Consider the following 14,428-nt stretch of genomic DNA (forward strand, 5'->3'; position numbering starts at 1 on the left):
AATAAATACCATGTTAGAAGACCACAAAATATAATTTATAACCATTATTCTAGTACTAAGAATGACTACATGGTGTTATATTAAATTTGGCCTGAGGGTGTCTCTGTACCTTGAGTTCCTGTGTACAAAACTGAAACCTAACCAAGTATGTAAAAAAAATTTGAAACTAACTTAAAAGTATAACGAAACAGCCAAATCTCAGCCAATCAAAGCAACTAATTAGACCATGTCCAAGTAAAGTCAAAGTCCAGCTCTAACCAATCAAGCTCTTTCTGTACTTCACTTGGTAGTAGTGTCTATACTCACTGACCATGTTGTACAGCAGAACTTTCCGAAACTTCTGGTTCTAAGTGCTGCCTGACTCATGAATTGTACTTTGCTCAAATAAGCTGTTAACTTTACTTAGTCTCAAGTCCTTCTGTTAATAACATTTTTTAAATCAAAATCTTATATTTATAAATTGCTAAACCAAACATAATACCATATTTAATTTAGTAAATTAGCAATCAGCTTAAGGAACAAATAATTTCTAAGGACATTTAAGAGAAGGAAAATAAATCGAATATAAAACTAACCTTGAAAACTTCAAAATCCCCTTGAAGGCTATTTTTCCTCTCTTCCCCTTCTTGTTTTTTCTCACAATCCTCCAAAAGCTTCTGTAGTTCTAGTAGCTTCTTTTCTTTTTCCAATGCATTTTTCTCTGCAATTTCTACTTGTTCTTTTTCTAAAACCAAACTAGTGTGCATTTCAACCACCTGGCTTTCTAATTCTGATATTCTCAAGGTTAACGTTGACAACTTTGACTCCATCTCATTTTCTGTTATGTGATTTAAATTCTGTTTATCTGTCCTCTCAGATTCTGAAGAACTCACTTGTTTATTCTGACAAAACTTTACATATTCCTGAACTGCTTCAAGTTGAACTTGACTCACAAGAGCAGCAGCTACATTTTCTTCAAGTATACTCTGTAGGTTTACAATCTTCTTTTGCAGTGTTTCTGTTTCCGACTGGCCTTGCTCTTGCATGTCTTTTATTTGTTTATAACACTGGGAAAGTTCTAAGTCCTTTGCACTAACAGTGTTTTCAAGTTGTAGCAACTTTGTTTTCAAGCAACTTAAGGAAACTTCCTTGTTTTCTTCGAAAGACTTGAGATAAGTGTGAGTTCCTAGAGACTGAAAAGCATCCTCAGTAAGGACTACTTCTGGTTCAGATGTGCCTTTGTTCAGATCATCTACAGCCATGTTAAGACATTTTGCTGTCACACTTTGGAATTTGTCCATATTTTCACGTTCTCTTTTTAAGCTGCATAATTCTTGTGTGAGCTGATTCATTTTAAAACTAGTTTCTTCAAGTGCATTTTTTGTGAAGGTCATTTCTTCATTAGTGGTTTCTACTTGCTGTTCCAAAGCCAGTTTTTCAGCTATAACTATATCTAACTGATGTTTTAAACTGTCTGCTTCTTCTGGGAGGGAATTTGTGTCTACGGATGTCTTTGAATCAATTTTTGCCAATTCCTGTTGTAGTTTTTCAATCACTTCATTGAGCTGCTCTATTTCTTCATCTCTACTTCTCTTCACACGTTCCTGATCACTCATCAAACATTCTATTTGAGTTTCGAGATCCCTTATCAGTTCATTTTTTTCTTCAACAACCTATTAGTTTATGAAAAAAGGTAACATATAATATGTAATTACATTTGGGAAACTTTACTCTATTTTAGGGCAGTACTTTAAAGACACAAGAGTAGTACACTGGAGTGTTGGAAAAGTCATTATGTATTTTTCTGTGTTTTTCTATGCAAATGCATCATGACTTTCCCAACAACCCAGTGCTTCTCAGACATATATTACTTTGATTTTCAATACAGATCATCAATACCTCCCCCATAATATCAAATAAGGACCTTATTTAAAATTTCATTCAAAAATTTTTAATTAGTATAAAGTGACTTATGCTTTTAGTAGCTAATTTCCTATTAGGAAAACTCAATATGAATACATTCTACTGAAAAGGATAAAGTACTAAAATAATGTCTATATCAGAAGGCACCCAATAGTAACCTTAATTAACTTGTATTCAATAGAATAATTTATAATATATTCATTTAGACTGAAATGATGAAATCTAAATCTTAGAGCCTTCCTAAAAATGATTAAAACCCTTTGACAAGGGACCAGCAATTGGTGTAATGGATATGTTGCTGGACTCCCTGTAGTCGACCATGGTTCGAGTCCTGGACCCAGTGGCTTAAACTCACTTTGGGCGTGTGTGTGTGCCCATAATCCCGAGAGGAAAATGAAGGAGAAGGGACTGCAGCGTGGCCATCGCCCCTGGGGGGTGATTTTTCACTTTCTGTCCCTCTGTCTGTCTCTGTCTTTCTGGCAAGCACATGCACCCTATAGCAAAAACCTCTCCAAAAACAAAAACAAAACCCTTTGAAAATATTAGGAGGAAAAAAATACACATTTTGTTGTGTATTTTTTTTTTACTATTTTTTAAAAAGAATTATTTCTCTCTCTCTCTCATATATATATATATATATATATATTTGACCAGAGTGGGACAGAGTGAGAGAGAGATAGGGAAAAAGAGGAAGCAAGATACTAGGACCAGGAATCAAACCGGAGTCAGCCATGTGGGAGTCCAGCACCTTTAACTACTATACCACCTGCTGGCTCCACACAAAGCTTTTTAAACCAATGTATCTTAACAAATTAAAATAATGAGTAAAAGAGAAGTAAGATTTGCTTTCAAAATTAAGTGAGGGACTAAAAATTATAATCATTTTGCCCTTTAAAATTCTAGCTCATATTAATTTAGGTAATAACTAATTTTAAGTGAGTTTACTTTGTTATCTGTAGTAATGTTAAGTTGTTTCTGAAATTTTGTAATTTGCTCATTTAATCGGTCAATTTCTACTTCTTTTTCTTGTATTATTTGAGCAAATTTCCCCATCAGCACATGTTGGTCCTGAGCAGAAATAGCACCAGACTCTTTTAAGGCAAATCCCAGTTTCTCCATTTCATCCTAGGGACAAAAAGTAACCATCCGTTATGACATGTAATGATACATTCAACTGTTTCAGAATATTCTTCCAATTAACTCTTATAAAAGATATAGTATATATACTATACAAATTAAAAAAATAAGATATGTGGTTATATTAAACCAATCATTCTTAAAATATTTTGATAAAAGATCTCAAAAATTTTTTATTTATGACTAATTTCAGTTTTTAAATTGGGCTGAGAATAAGTTCCATGCAAATCCATTTGCCCACTAATATTCCCACAAAGTATTATTTAGCAACTAGAGTTAGCAAATGTTTAATAAAGCTATACAGAAGCATGATTATGAATTATTTTCAGACAAAAAAATTTTTACACTAATTACCTTAAATAATTTGTTTTCTTGTTCAAGTTCTTGTAAGCGGGTAGTAGATTCTTTTTTCTGTATTTCTAATTGCATATGTAGTTGCTGAACTTCTTCATTCTTATTTTCCAGTTCTTCTCTAAACTGCTCTAATTGTTCTTCTAAGTTTGTGATCTTTAATACCAAAATTATCAAGAGGAAAAAAATTTACAAATATTTGTCAAGACCTAATGAATAAAGAGTACTGTATTAGCTTTACAAACAGTATGCTTAAAACACTGAGTTATGAGAATAAAGGAAAAGTGTTTTTCCCAAGGACATGTGTATCTGTGTAGCTCCTAGACACAGGCAAACTGAACACTATTAAACTATTCTGTCCAAATCAGAGGAGACCTTCTGAGGAACAATACAACAAAAACTTTCCTACATAAAATAAGCTCTGATGAAACAGAAATCAGTCAGAAGAGGAAAGGGAAGAGTCCACATTATCAAACCTTAGTTTATGTTAAATTTAGTTACCATCAAAAGGCTCAAGGAAGCTGTAGAATTTACGCACTTACTTTAGCCACGACAAAGACTAGTTCAATTCAGTTCACACATATCTAATTACCCACTTAAAAATGTGGCTGTCATCTGGTTTATTTAAGCAGACAGAAGCAGAAACAACAACTATGACCTAAGAGATTTAGTTCTGAATTACAGAAACCTTACAGTAAGTTAATTATATAATTTTAGGAGAAAATTGGAGAGCTCCTACAGATAAGACAATAGAAATCTGGCTTATTTTTAAAAATGAACTATGGTAAAATAACTGGTCTTTGATAATAATAGAGAGACTAAAACTAATGATGACTATTAAGAACTTGTTACTGTCATTTTAAAAAATTTGCCAGAGGGTGTGTGCACTCACCAGAGACGGACAAAGAGACAGAGAGAAGGAAAGGAAGAAAGCACCCCCAGTGGAGTGTGGTAATGCCACAATCCCTTCTCTTCCACCTGTCCGTTCTGTTGGAATGTGGGGTATACACACATATGCACCTGGTATGTACCACTGGGTCCAGGACTTGAACTGTATGGTCGGCCATGGGGGACCCAGCTCCCTTAACCACTATGCCATGTGGTCAGTCCAAGAACTTGCCATTTTTATATTTAAAAAATTAGGTTTGACTGAGGATAGCTCCTAAATATTTAATAAGTAGATTTCCAAATATATATTTATCTGATGAACAAAACTGTTCTACTAAGAACATCCTAGAGCCAGCCAGTGGATTGGTGTGGTGGCTAGATCCTACAAGGCCGACTGGTGGTTGAAACAATATGATAGGCACATGTACATGAGTGGATAAAAATCCCAAAAGTAGAAAAGAAGGAGAAGGGACTGTCATGTGACTGTCCCCCATGTGGGGTGTACTTTATCAGGTTCCCCTTGTCTAACTCCAGTGAGCACATGCACCCTCTAGGAAACTGGAAAATAAGGAACCTACGATGGCAGGAGCAGTATTTATTGGCAGCCAGCTCAGAGAGCAGCCTAGGAATCATTCAGTGTCTTCGAAACTGGAAAAGGGCACATGCTAATTACAGGCTGGACACATCACATTAGTGAAATTGTATATTGGCACTGGCAAAGAATGACTTCAAAAATCGGTTAGCCTAAGATTTCTTAAAGAGAAACAGAATCAGTATTAGTAATATTTGCCACCACTTAATAAATAATTCACTGTTAAGTGGTAACGAGGTGCTTTGTCTTATTTTTAAAAACCCTGTAACACCTATCATATCTGTTCTATGATTGTCCACATTTTAGAGAGGAAGAAGGGAGTTACGCAAAGGACCATCTTGCCTGGAGGTCATACAGCTAGTATATGTGAAGTCAGCTTTTGAACCTGGAAGTTTATCTCTGGAGCCTTTCATTCTAGACTACCATTTATCCTGCTTCTAACAACTAATGTCTGAGACATACACTTAAAAATTTTCTCTGTAATACTGATATTAAGCTCAGTAGACACTGAAGTACATCTAGTGGTTGTGCGTGTTAATTATCAGGTTAGCGTGTGGAACACTGTGATGATTATGTCTTCAAAGTCATCTGTGATAACAGTATTTACAACTATCCCTATCTTCTACAACTACTTTTGATGACTAGCTATTATTTCAAAATCAACATATTCACAGCTATTTAAGTTCAAAATTGCTGCCATACCTCATGTGACATTTACTTTCTTTTTTTATGTAACAGTGTATGGTAGATTCTTAGTTCTGTGGTCTAAAACCTTGTTAATCAGCATGGTAGCTGGAGTAGCAGAACTGGGATCGCAGAAGAGCACGTCAGATGTGCAGAACCTCATGAGGCACTCCAGACATGCAGTTTAACAAGATTCCCAGGTGATTCATACACACATTCAACTCTGATGTTTACACTGGTCTAAGCACTAACATTTCCATTATAAGTAGCTGAATCTGTGGTATCATATTAGTGACTTTAATCATCAAAATGACACTGCAAAGCATTCTTTCCTCTACATTCAGTCAGACTCGGTTTTGGTCTCAAGAAGCCTTATTATTGAGGCTATAATAACCCATAATTAGAAGAACATTATCAAGGTTTAAAAATAGAGACTAGTAGCTATTTGTCTTAAATTTGTTAAGGATATGAAGACTGTTTGGGGCTTACATTAATTCACTCCTATTTGTATTTTCTTTTTTTTAAATGTTTTTTATCTCTGGCTAGCAGATGATGAGGTGGTTAATGTGCTGCACTCCCACATGGCCAACCGTGGTTCAAGTCCTTGATCCGGCAGCTTACTTTCTAAATATACCTCCCTCACTCTCTTCCTCTCTCTCTCTCTGGTGAGCACATTGAGCCTTGTAGCAAATTAAAAAAAACAATGATAAATAAAATTAAATTTAAAACATGTTTTATCTCTTTCAAGTGTGTATTTGACTTCTAAATTAGACAGTAGAATCCTTCAAGTTCAGGGCTGGCTTTATAGCTGCCTGGTGATATAAGGTATATGGTAAGAGCTTTATTATACTGAATGATATCTTTAATACTTCTCACCAACAAGGCACACATGTCCCATACAGTATCGTAAGGTGTCTAGAATCAGAGAACTCTGGGAGGAATGCTTGCTTAATCACTTAGTGTATGAACATAAGCAAGTTACTTAACCTCTCTTAAGACTCAGTTTATAGGAACCAGCAGTTAGCATAATGGCTGTGTTGCTGGACTCCCACGTAGTCGACCGCGGTTCAAGTCCCGGACCTGGTGGCTTAAACTCACGCCGGGCGCGTGTGCGTGCGTGCCCAAGATCCCGAGAGGAGAATGGGGGAGAGGGGATTGTGGCGTGGCCATCCCCCCTGGGGGGTGATTTGTCGCTTTCTGTCTCTCTGTCTCTGTCTGTCTGGCGAGCGCATGCACCCTATAGCAAAAACCTCTCCAAAAGAAAAAGAAAAAAAAAGACTCAGTTTACATATATGGAAAATGGAAGAAAATAGGCCTTTCTCTAGGGAGTGTAAGGATTAATGGTCTAAGGCATTTACAATGGCACTTTCTGGTACAGTCCTTAGTAAAATTAACTACTGTTATTTATGATTGCTGTCTGTAAGCTAGAACTCATTGGCCCATTAGAACTAAAACCTATTGAAGACATCTTTTTTCTAAAACAAATATTTCTATTGCACTTCACATTATTGCCCTTATCCTAAAATCTTGAAACTCTTCTTTTAAAATTTTGCCAGAGGGTGTCTGTGCTCACCAGAGACAAACAAAGAGACAGAAATAGGCAGGGGGGTGAGGAGGAAAGGAAAGGGAGAAAGCACCTTCCAATAGGATGTGGTCACATCACAATTCCTTCTCTTCCATTTCTCCATCCGGTCAGAATTTTGGGCGCATGCACACATGCCTGGCATGTTTTTCAAGCCACCAGGGCCAGGATTTGAACAGCTTCGTCAGCAATGTGGAATACAGCTCCCTTAATTACCTACCAGGCCATGGGCAGCCTGTAACTCCATTCTTTTGAAGTTTTCTTTTCCTATCTATCCTAGATTTTAAAATATCTTAACGAACACAAGAAAAAGTGTTTTATACAACCTTGGGCTCTAAGAATAGTGGAACTATCTCAAATATGATGACACATATGGGTAGCTTAAGTTTGTATACTCTTATCAAGCACCTGATGCCTAGTTTTCAGGATAGAATGCTTAAGAGGTTATTTTCCTTAAAAGAAATATTTTGGACTCAGCCATGGTGTCACAAGTGGTAGGGTAGCTGAGGTGAAATTGAAGATCTGGTTTCAGTTCTGTCCCAGCCTAAACAGAGTGGATATGGTAAGTACACCTGTGAACCTGGGCAGCTGGGAGGTCGAGGTAAGAGAATTGCAGTATGGTGAGACCTTGTCAAAAATATCTTTCTCTCCCTCTCGCAGTTCTATATTCAAGCCCCTCAGTTTCCACTTACTAGAAAGTGAATGGGCTGACAGACTGTTATTAAAAACTAGCAGACAAGGGTCCACTGTCAGTTAACTCTTATTATTCATTCAACATTTCTGTCTCCTTATCTGCAAAAACTGGGAATGCATTCACAGACACTATCTAAGGTTTCTTATAGTTCTAAATAACTATGATTCTTAATAAAAGGTAGAAACAGTAAGTGATATTTAATTCAAGAAATTAAGGTTTTAGAAGTGCTATGTTAAATTCAAAAAATAAACTGTAAATTTAGTAAGCTTAATCAACTATCACTTTTTTTGGTCCAGTTTTGAACATTCATCTTTTCAGGAAGCAGGTATTTTAGTTTAGTCTAAGGGGAATTTTTAAATGTTAACCATTTTTAATCACAGAAGTGGTAACATACAGATAGAAGTCTTTCCTGCCTCTCTTTTCTCTCTCTCTCTCTCTCTCACACACACACACACACACACACACACACACTAGCCTCTCAGATAATAATTAGTGAATATCATCTGGTAGTAAGAAAATCATCTCTCTCATGGAAATGGACATTTCATCTACAGTCATTTACAGAGATGTCTTTTTTCTCTTCTGAATTTTAAGTTCTGTAAGCTGAATGATTTAGTTGATATCTAAATCATTCTTGGATTTTCAAAGCATTTATCAATACTTTTATACTGGTTAAATTCAATCAATATTTGCTAAAATATTTTAGTTATCCTAAAAAAATAAAATGGAAATAGGTAAAAATATAATTTTTAAATATTTTAAATGATATGATACAGATAGACAAATGTAGAATATGATGTTTTAGGAAAACTATTAGTAGAGAAAGGCTTAAATTTGAGTTAAAATTTAATTAGGAAGCTGAATTTACTATTCCAGAAAGTATATTTCTTTTCTGGGAGAAAAGAAAAAGTAGAGAAACAGAACTAAATAAAATGACTTTACTACTAATCTTTTGTTTTAAGAATACTGTTTCATACATTATAAAACAGCACTGTAATCTCCCAGGATAATATAGCTTTAAAAAACAAACGAACAAACAAAGAAAACACAACCCTGCAGGAAAGCAACGCTGTAGGAAAGCAGCAATAATTCAATGACCCTGATGTGGTAGGGGAAAAGAAAGACACTGCCTTCTGCCATAACACGGTATATCTCGCTACTCTCCTCTTCACTCAGTTCTTACTCAATTCGTAACGAGTAAATTGACCTTCATTTTGTCTTTCTAAACTTCTTTCTGCTTCTCCCTGGAATATTCTTCTCTGTATAAGCTTATTTGTTCACATGTTTTATGGCCTTCAAAGTCAACTTGGGTACTGAGCTGAAAAACTGTCTAAACCTTGGTTTTAGAACATAAACTCCATTCTGCTCCAGTAAGTTAAATGATCTAAAATACTTCAAAACACATTCTGTCATTAAAAAAATAATTTCCTTACCTCTTTTTCCTTTCTGTCTATGGCATCTCGCTCAGCCTGCAGTTGAACTTCTAGGGACAATTCTGTTTTAGCTTCTACAGCTCCAAACTGTTTTCGATCCTCAACCTTTCAAAATAGGAAATTGTTTTCAAAATTTCATACATTAAATCCTAATTATCCATTTTCTTTGGAGATGCAGCAATTCTATTTTTCAAATTAGAAGTGAAAAACCTACATTACTGAAGAATCAGAAAGTTACATATATTACTTTAGTTTTGAATATATTTTTCATAAATTCATACTGGAATTTCTGAAACTTAAAATCCACTCCTTAGATAAAGAAATCCCCCATTTGTGTCCTTCCCAAACTTACTTACGCTGCTGTTCTTTTAATTTTTGCTATCTGCAGTAAAATGGGGAGGTATTTCATTATTTCCTAGTTTGGGGTAAACTGCCAGCCACTGGTGTCCATTTTTCACTCAACTATAATATTACCGGTAGTTTAAGGATAATTAATTCATCTGGTTTAACTAATCTTCCTTTCTCAAGAGTAAGGTAAGCAAACATTTGGAAATAGGAATAAACAAATGGTTATGATGTCAACAAGACACATATATTATCTGATAATAACAAGAAGTCATAGCAATTTTTATTTAATAGAACTGATGTTTGTGTAACCAAGGTTAATCTTTATTAAAACATTGATAAAGCCAAATCAAATAAAATGTTGTACCTTTTGAAAAGTGTCCGTACTAACAAGTAAGGCTTGCTCTAGTTCCCTTACTCTGAACTCTAATTTCTCAATTTCTTCATTCCGCTCTTGTATATCCCTCTGTAGCTGTTCTTTGGAAAGCAAGAGCTCACTGCACTTGTCTGTTTTTTCTTTCAGATGATTGGTTAACTGTTCAACCTGAAATATAATCAGCCAAAAACATAATTAATAAAATTTCAACAAGCTCATATAACTATAAAACTTACCATCCAATGAATATCCACCTTCATTTAAAAAGCCTTTTTAAATGCTATGCTAATATGATTTTTGATAAAAAGAGCAACTACTGTCTCCAAGTGACATTTCCTAAGTTGGTAAAACTAAGCAGCACTAGTAAAAAAGAAAAAATACTTTCACTCAATCCTTTAAAAAATAGTTGTTTTTCTCAAAATTAAGACTTTCTTAAGCCTACAAGAAGGGAAAAAAACCTGCATTTGGAATAACAACATTTTATCACAATAAGTTTATAGGCATTTATATTTCTTTTTTTTTTCGAGAGGTTTTTCACTATAGGGCGTATGCACTCGCCAGACAGACAGAGACATAGAGACAGAAAGCGAGAAATCACCCCCCGGGGGGGATGGTCATGCCGCAATCCCTTCTCCTCCATTCTCCTCTCGGGATCTTGGGCACGCACGCACACGCGCCCGGCGTGAGTTTTAAGCCACTGGGTCCGGGACGCGTACCGCGGTCGACTATGTGGGAGTCCAGCGACATAGCCATTATGCTAACTGCTGGTTCCCTAGGCATTTATATTTCTGATTCTTTTTTTTCTTTTCCTTCTTTTGGAGGTTTTTTTTTTTTTTTTTTTGCTATAGGGCGCATGCGCTCGCCAGACAGAGAGAGAGAGATAGAGAGACAGAAAGTGAGAAATCATCCCCCCCAGGGGGGATGGCCACGCCACAATCCCTTCTCCTCCATTCTCCTCTCGGGATCTTGGGCACGCACGCACACGCGCCCGGCGTGAGTTTTAAGCCACCGGGTCCGGGACGCGTACCGCGGTCGACTATGTGGGAGTCCAGCGACATAGCCATTACGCTAACTGCTAGGCCCTTGAAAGCTTTTAAACCAACACCGTCTATCACCCCCAGAACTGAGATGAGCATATAGTATAGTGAGGGATCTGCATACCTTCAAGTTGCCCAGAATGTCTCTAATCTTAGTTTCTTCTCTACCTAAAACAAATGATGAAGTGCCCTCAGATGTATTCCCTAAGACTGACAAGCAGGTCCCTTTAGGTGAATGCTCTGTTATAGAAGAAGATGGTAATAACAAAATAGTTTATAAAATTAGTCCTGATCAAGTGAGAATAGAAAGCTTACAGATAGTCAATAAATAAAGGAAGGAAGGAGGGGGAAAAAATGAAGTTCATTTCAGTGAACTACTTTGGGGAAATTATCTAAAAATGACCATTTTTCCTCAGAACAGTAAAAAAAAAAAAAAATGCAAGCTTAAGTATGATTCCAGGTTTAAGAATGACAGTAATAAAGTCACTGGGAAAAAAGCTTTGACAATAGAAGGTTGACTAAGATTTGGCGTAAGGTCAAGTAAAAAGGTAAAAGGACCAATCTTCTACCCTAGCAATTAAGGAAGCTGTATTCTATAAGCTGATGATGGTTTGGGTCTTGGCTCCAGTGGCTTGAAAAACTCATTGGGCACATAGTATGTGTGCCCCAAATTCTGACAGGATAGAAAAATGCAGTAGGGAATGGGGTGTGATCACGCTCCATTTGAGGGTACTTTCACCTTCTTATCCCCTATCTTTCTCTGATGGACACACATTCCCTCTGGCAATTAAAAAAGAAAAAAAAGACAATAAAGCAGGCACAATGAAATGGTATAATACTGGGGCTAGCAGGTGGCGTGGTGGTTAAGGCAGTTAACTCCCACATGACTGTGGTTCAAGTCCTGGATCTGATGGCCTGCTTTCTCACTTTCCTTCTCTCTCTATGGTCAACTTCAAAAAAATAAAAAACTAAAATAATAACAATGAATAAATTTAAATAAAATAATTCTTTTTAAAAAAGAAATGGCATAATATCAATTACAGTTAGATTTTTTTAATCTTAAAAAAATCAGAAAGTAGGAATCAGGTCTGGTAAGGTAAGGACCACAAATGATCTTAATGTTTCTGGGAAAATTAAACAAGTACATCCTTGTTAGCTTCATAAATAAATCACATCAACTTTTGCAAATAGAAGAAAGCTATAGGACAGAAAACAAAAGTCTAAGCTCTACAGCTTAAATATTCTTTTGGTTTCAATAAATACTTTTCAAAAGTTGAAACTATTTTGGGAACCAGCAGTTACTGTAATGGCTATGTCGCTGGATTCCCACGTAGTCGACCGCGGTTCGCGTCCCGGACCGGTGGCTTAAACTCATGCCGGGTGCGAGTGCGTGCGTGCCCAAGATCCCGAGAGGAGAACGGAGGAGAAGGGACTGCGGCGTGACCATCCCCCCTGGGGAATGATTTCTCGCTTTCTGTCTCTATGTCTCTCTCTGTCTGTCTGGCGAGCGCACACGCCCTATAGCGAAAACCTCTCAAAACAAAACAAAACAAAACAAAAGCTGAAACTATTTTTAACAGAAAAAATAATATGGAGATATTGATAAGAGATTGCTAAATTTCCTACTGCTATAGTACTGGGTTGTCAGGAAAGTCATGACATTACTAATGCATAGAAAAACATGACTTTCCCGATGACTTAGATACAATAACATTTAAAACAACTTCGTTTAGTAAAGTTTTTGCCAAAGGGCACATGAGTTTGCTGAAGAGGGACAAAGAGAGGGAAAGTGAAAAATAATGCCCCCATGGAAGTTGGCCATGCCATAATCCCTTTCCCTCTATTCTCCTCTCAGGATTTTGGGCATGCATGTGCATGCACACACCTGGTGTGATTTTCAAGCTGCCAGGTCTGGGACTCAAACTGTGGGGATCCATGTGGGAGTCCAGCACCTTAACCCCCATGCCACCTGTTGACCCCAATTTTAGTAACATTTTATCACGATGAGGTTATAGACATTTATATTTCTTTCTAACTTTTTTTTGGGGGGAGGGGTAGTATTTTTGCTATAATGTCTGTGCACTCACAGAGAGACAGAGAAACAGAAAGTGAAAAATCATCCCCCCAGAGGAGATGGCCACGCTGCAATCCCTTCTCCTCCATTTTCCTCTTACAATTTTGGGCATGTGTGCACACATGCCTAGTGTGAGTTTTAAGCTGCCAGATCTGGGACTTAAACCCTGGTCAATTATGTGGAGTACAGCAACATAACCATTACACCATTAACTGGTCCCATCTTTCTAACTCTTTCAATAGAAATGAATACAGTAAACTGCATAGAAATGATAAGTAATAACCAATTTTTTAAAGTAAAAATTATTTAAAGAAATAATGCCAGTTAAATTGATGTGTTTGCTATGTGCCAGGTGACTATGCCTATGAGGTCGATGCTATTATAATCTCTACTTCAGAAATGAATAAACAAGTTTGAGAGGCTAAATAACCTGGTCATTGTCACAGACCTAGTAAATTGCAGAGTCATGATCCAAACTGGGATTACCTTACAATGGCGTTATCACCACAGGGATTTATACAGTGAATTTTCCTTCATTCATGCAGCATTCATTTGGTAAATACGGACTTCTGTCTATGTTTCTATTCTAGGAAAATGGACAGTTTGGGGTGTATAAGTAGAAGCTGGGAGACAGATTGGGAGGCCGCCACAATCATCCAGGCCAACAATGACTACTACAATTTAGAAAGATGAATAAAGGTGGAAAGAACAGAAAGACACAGTACAATCTGATCCACCAAAGAAGTGAAGGTAGGGATTTTGAAAACAAAGGGAATCAAGGATGAATTCTAGGTCTTAGCAATAAGGAAGGTGTAGAAGGTATAGAATTTCCTGAGACAAAACAGAAACATGCGTTCTTCTTTTCTCTGGTAGGGACTAACCAGGAATCAAGAGTCCTCTTTTGGACATATTAATTTGAGATATCGGAGTGTGGAGAAAGACCGCTGAACATTCAAGTCTGCAGTGCAAGTGTATGACAAATGTAGATTCATTTATATGACTGTCTAGGAAAGAATATTGGAAGTCTTAGGATGCTCTATCATTTATTTTGGGTAACTAAAAGAGAAACAAAGACTAGAGGAGATCAGTGAAGCAGATGTATCACAGAAGACAAGCAAAGAATGTTTCTAGAAGAAGGCTGCACCGAATGCCTCTGAATGGCTGAGTAGAATGAAGCCAGAGGTGATTATTGGATATACCCAAGAGGCTCTAGGTATCCTTTACAAGAACAATATAAATTTAAAACCACACTGAGATATAGGGGTTGGAAATTTCACCAGAGTGGACTGAAAGGAGAATGGAAAACAGTAAAGAGTGAATACAGATAGTATTT

The 14,428-nt window shown here is 36.6% G+C and overlaps 1 protein-coding gene across 6 annotated transcripts in view; it reads right to left on the reverse strand.

Moving 5' to 3' along the window:
• Positions 1 to 14,428, reverse strand: part of AKAP9 (A-kinase anchoring protein 9) — a 170,525-nt gene that overhangs the window by 31,978 nt on the left and 124,119 nt on the right. For all 6 annotated transcript variants that reach the window (XM_014590551.2, XM_014590555.1, XM_014590553.1 and 3 more), the window contains 5 exons: positions 9,976 to 10,152; positions 9,264 to 9,368; positions 3,394 to 3,546; positions 2,848 to 3,027; positions 576 to 1,652 (listed from right to left, as the gene is read on the reverse strand). In XM_014590551.2, the coding sequence (XP_014446037.1) occupies positions 576 to 1,652; positions 2,848 to 3,027; positions 3,394 to 3,546; positions 9,264 to 9,368; positions 9,976 to 10,152 (1,692 nt within the window). The remainder of the gene's footprint in view (positions 1 to 575; positions 1,653 to 2,847; positions 3,028 to 3,393; positions 3,547 to 9,263; positions 9,369 to 9,975; positions 10,153 to 14,428) is intronic.

The sequence above is a fragment of the Tupaia chinensis genome, unplaced genomic scaffold, assembly GCF_000334495.1.
Source record: "Tupaia chinensis unplaced genomic scaffold, TupChi_1.0 Scaffold000460_1, whole genome shotgun sequence".
Classification (NCBI taxonomy): Eukaryota; Metazoa; Chordata; class Mammalia; order Scandentia; family Tupaiidae; genus Tupaia; species Tupaia belangeri.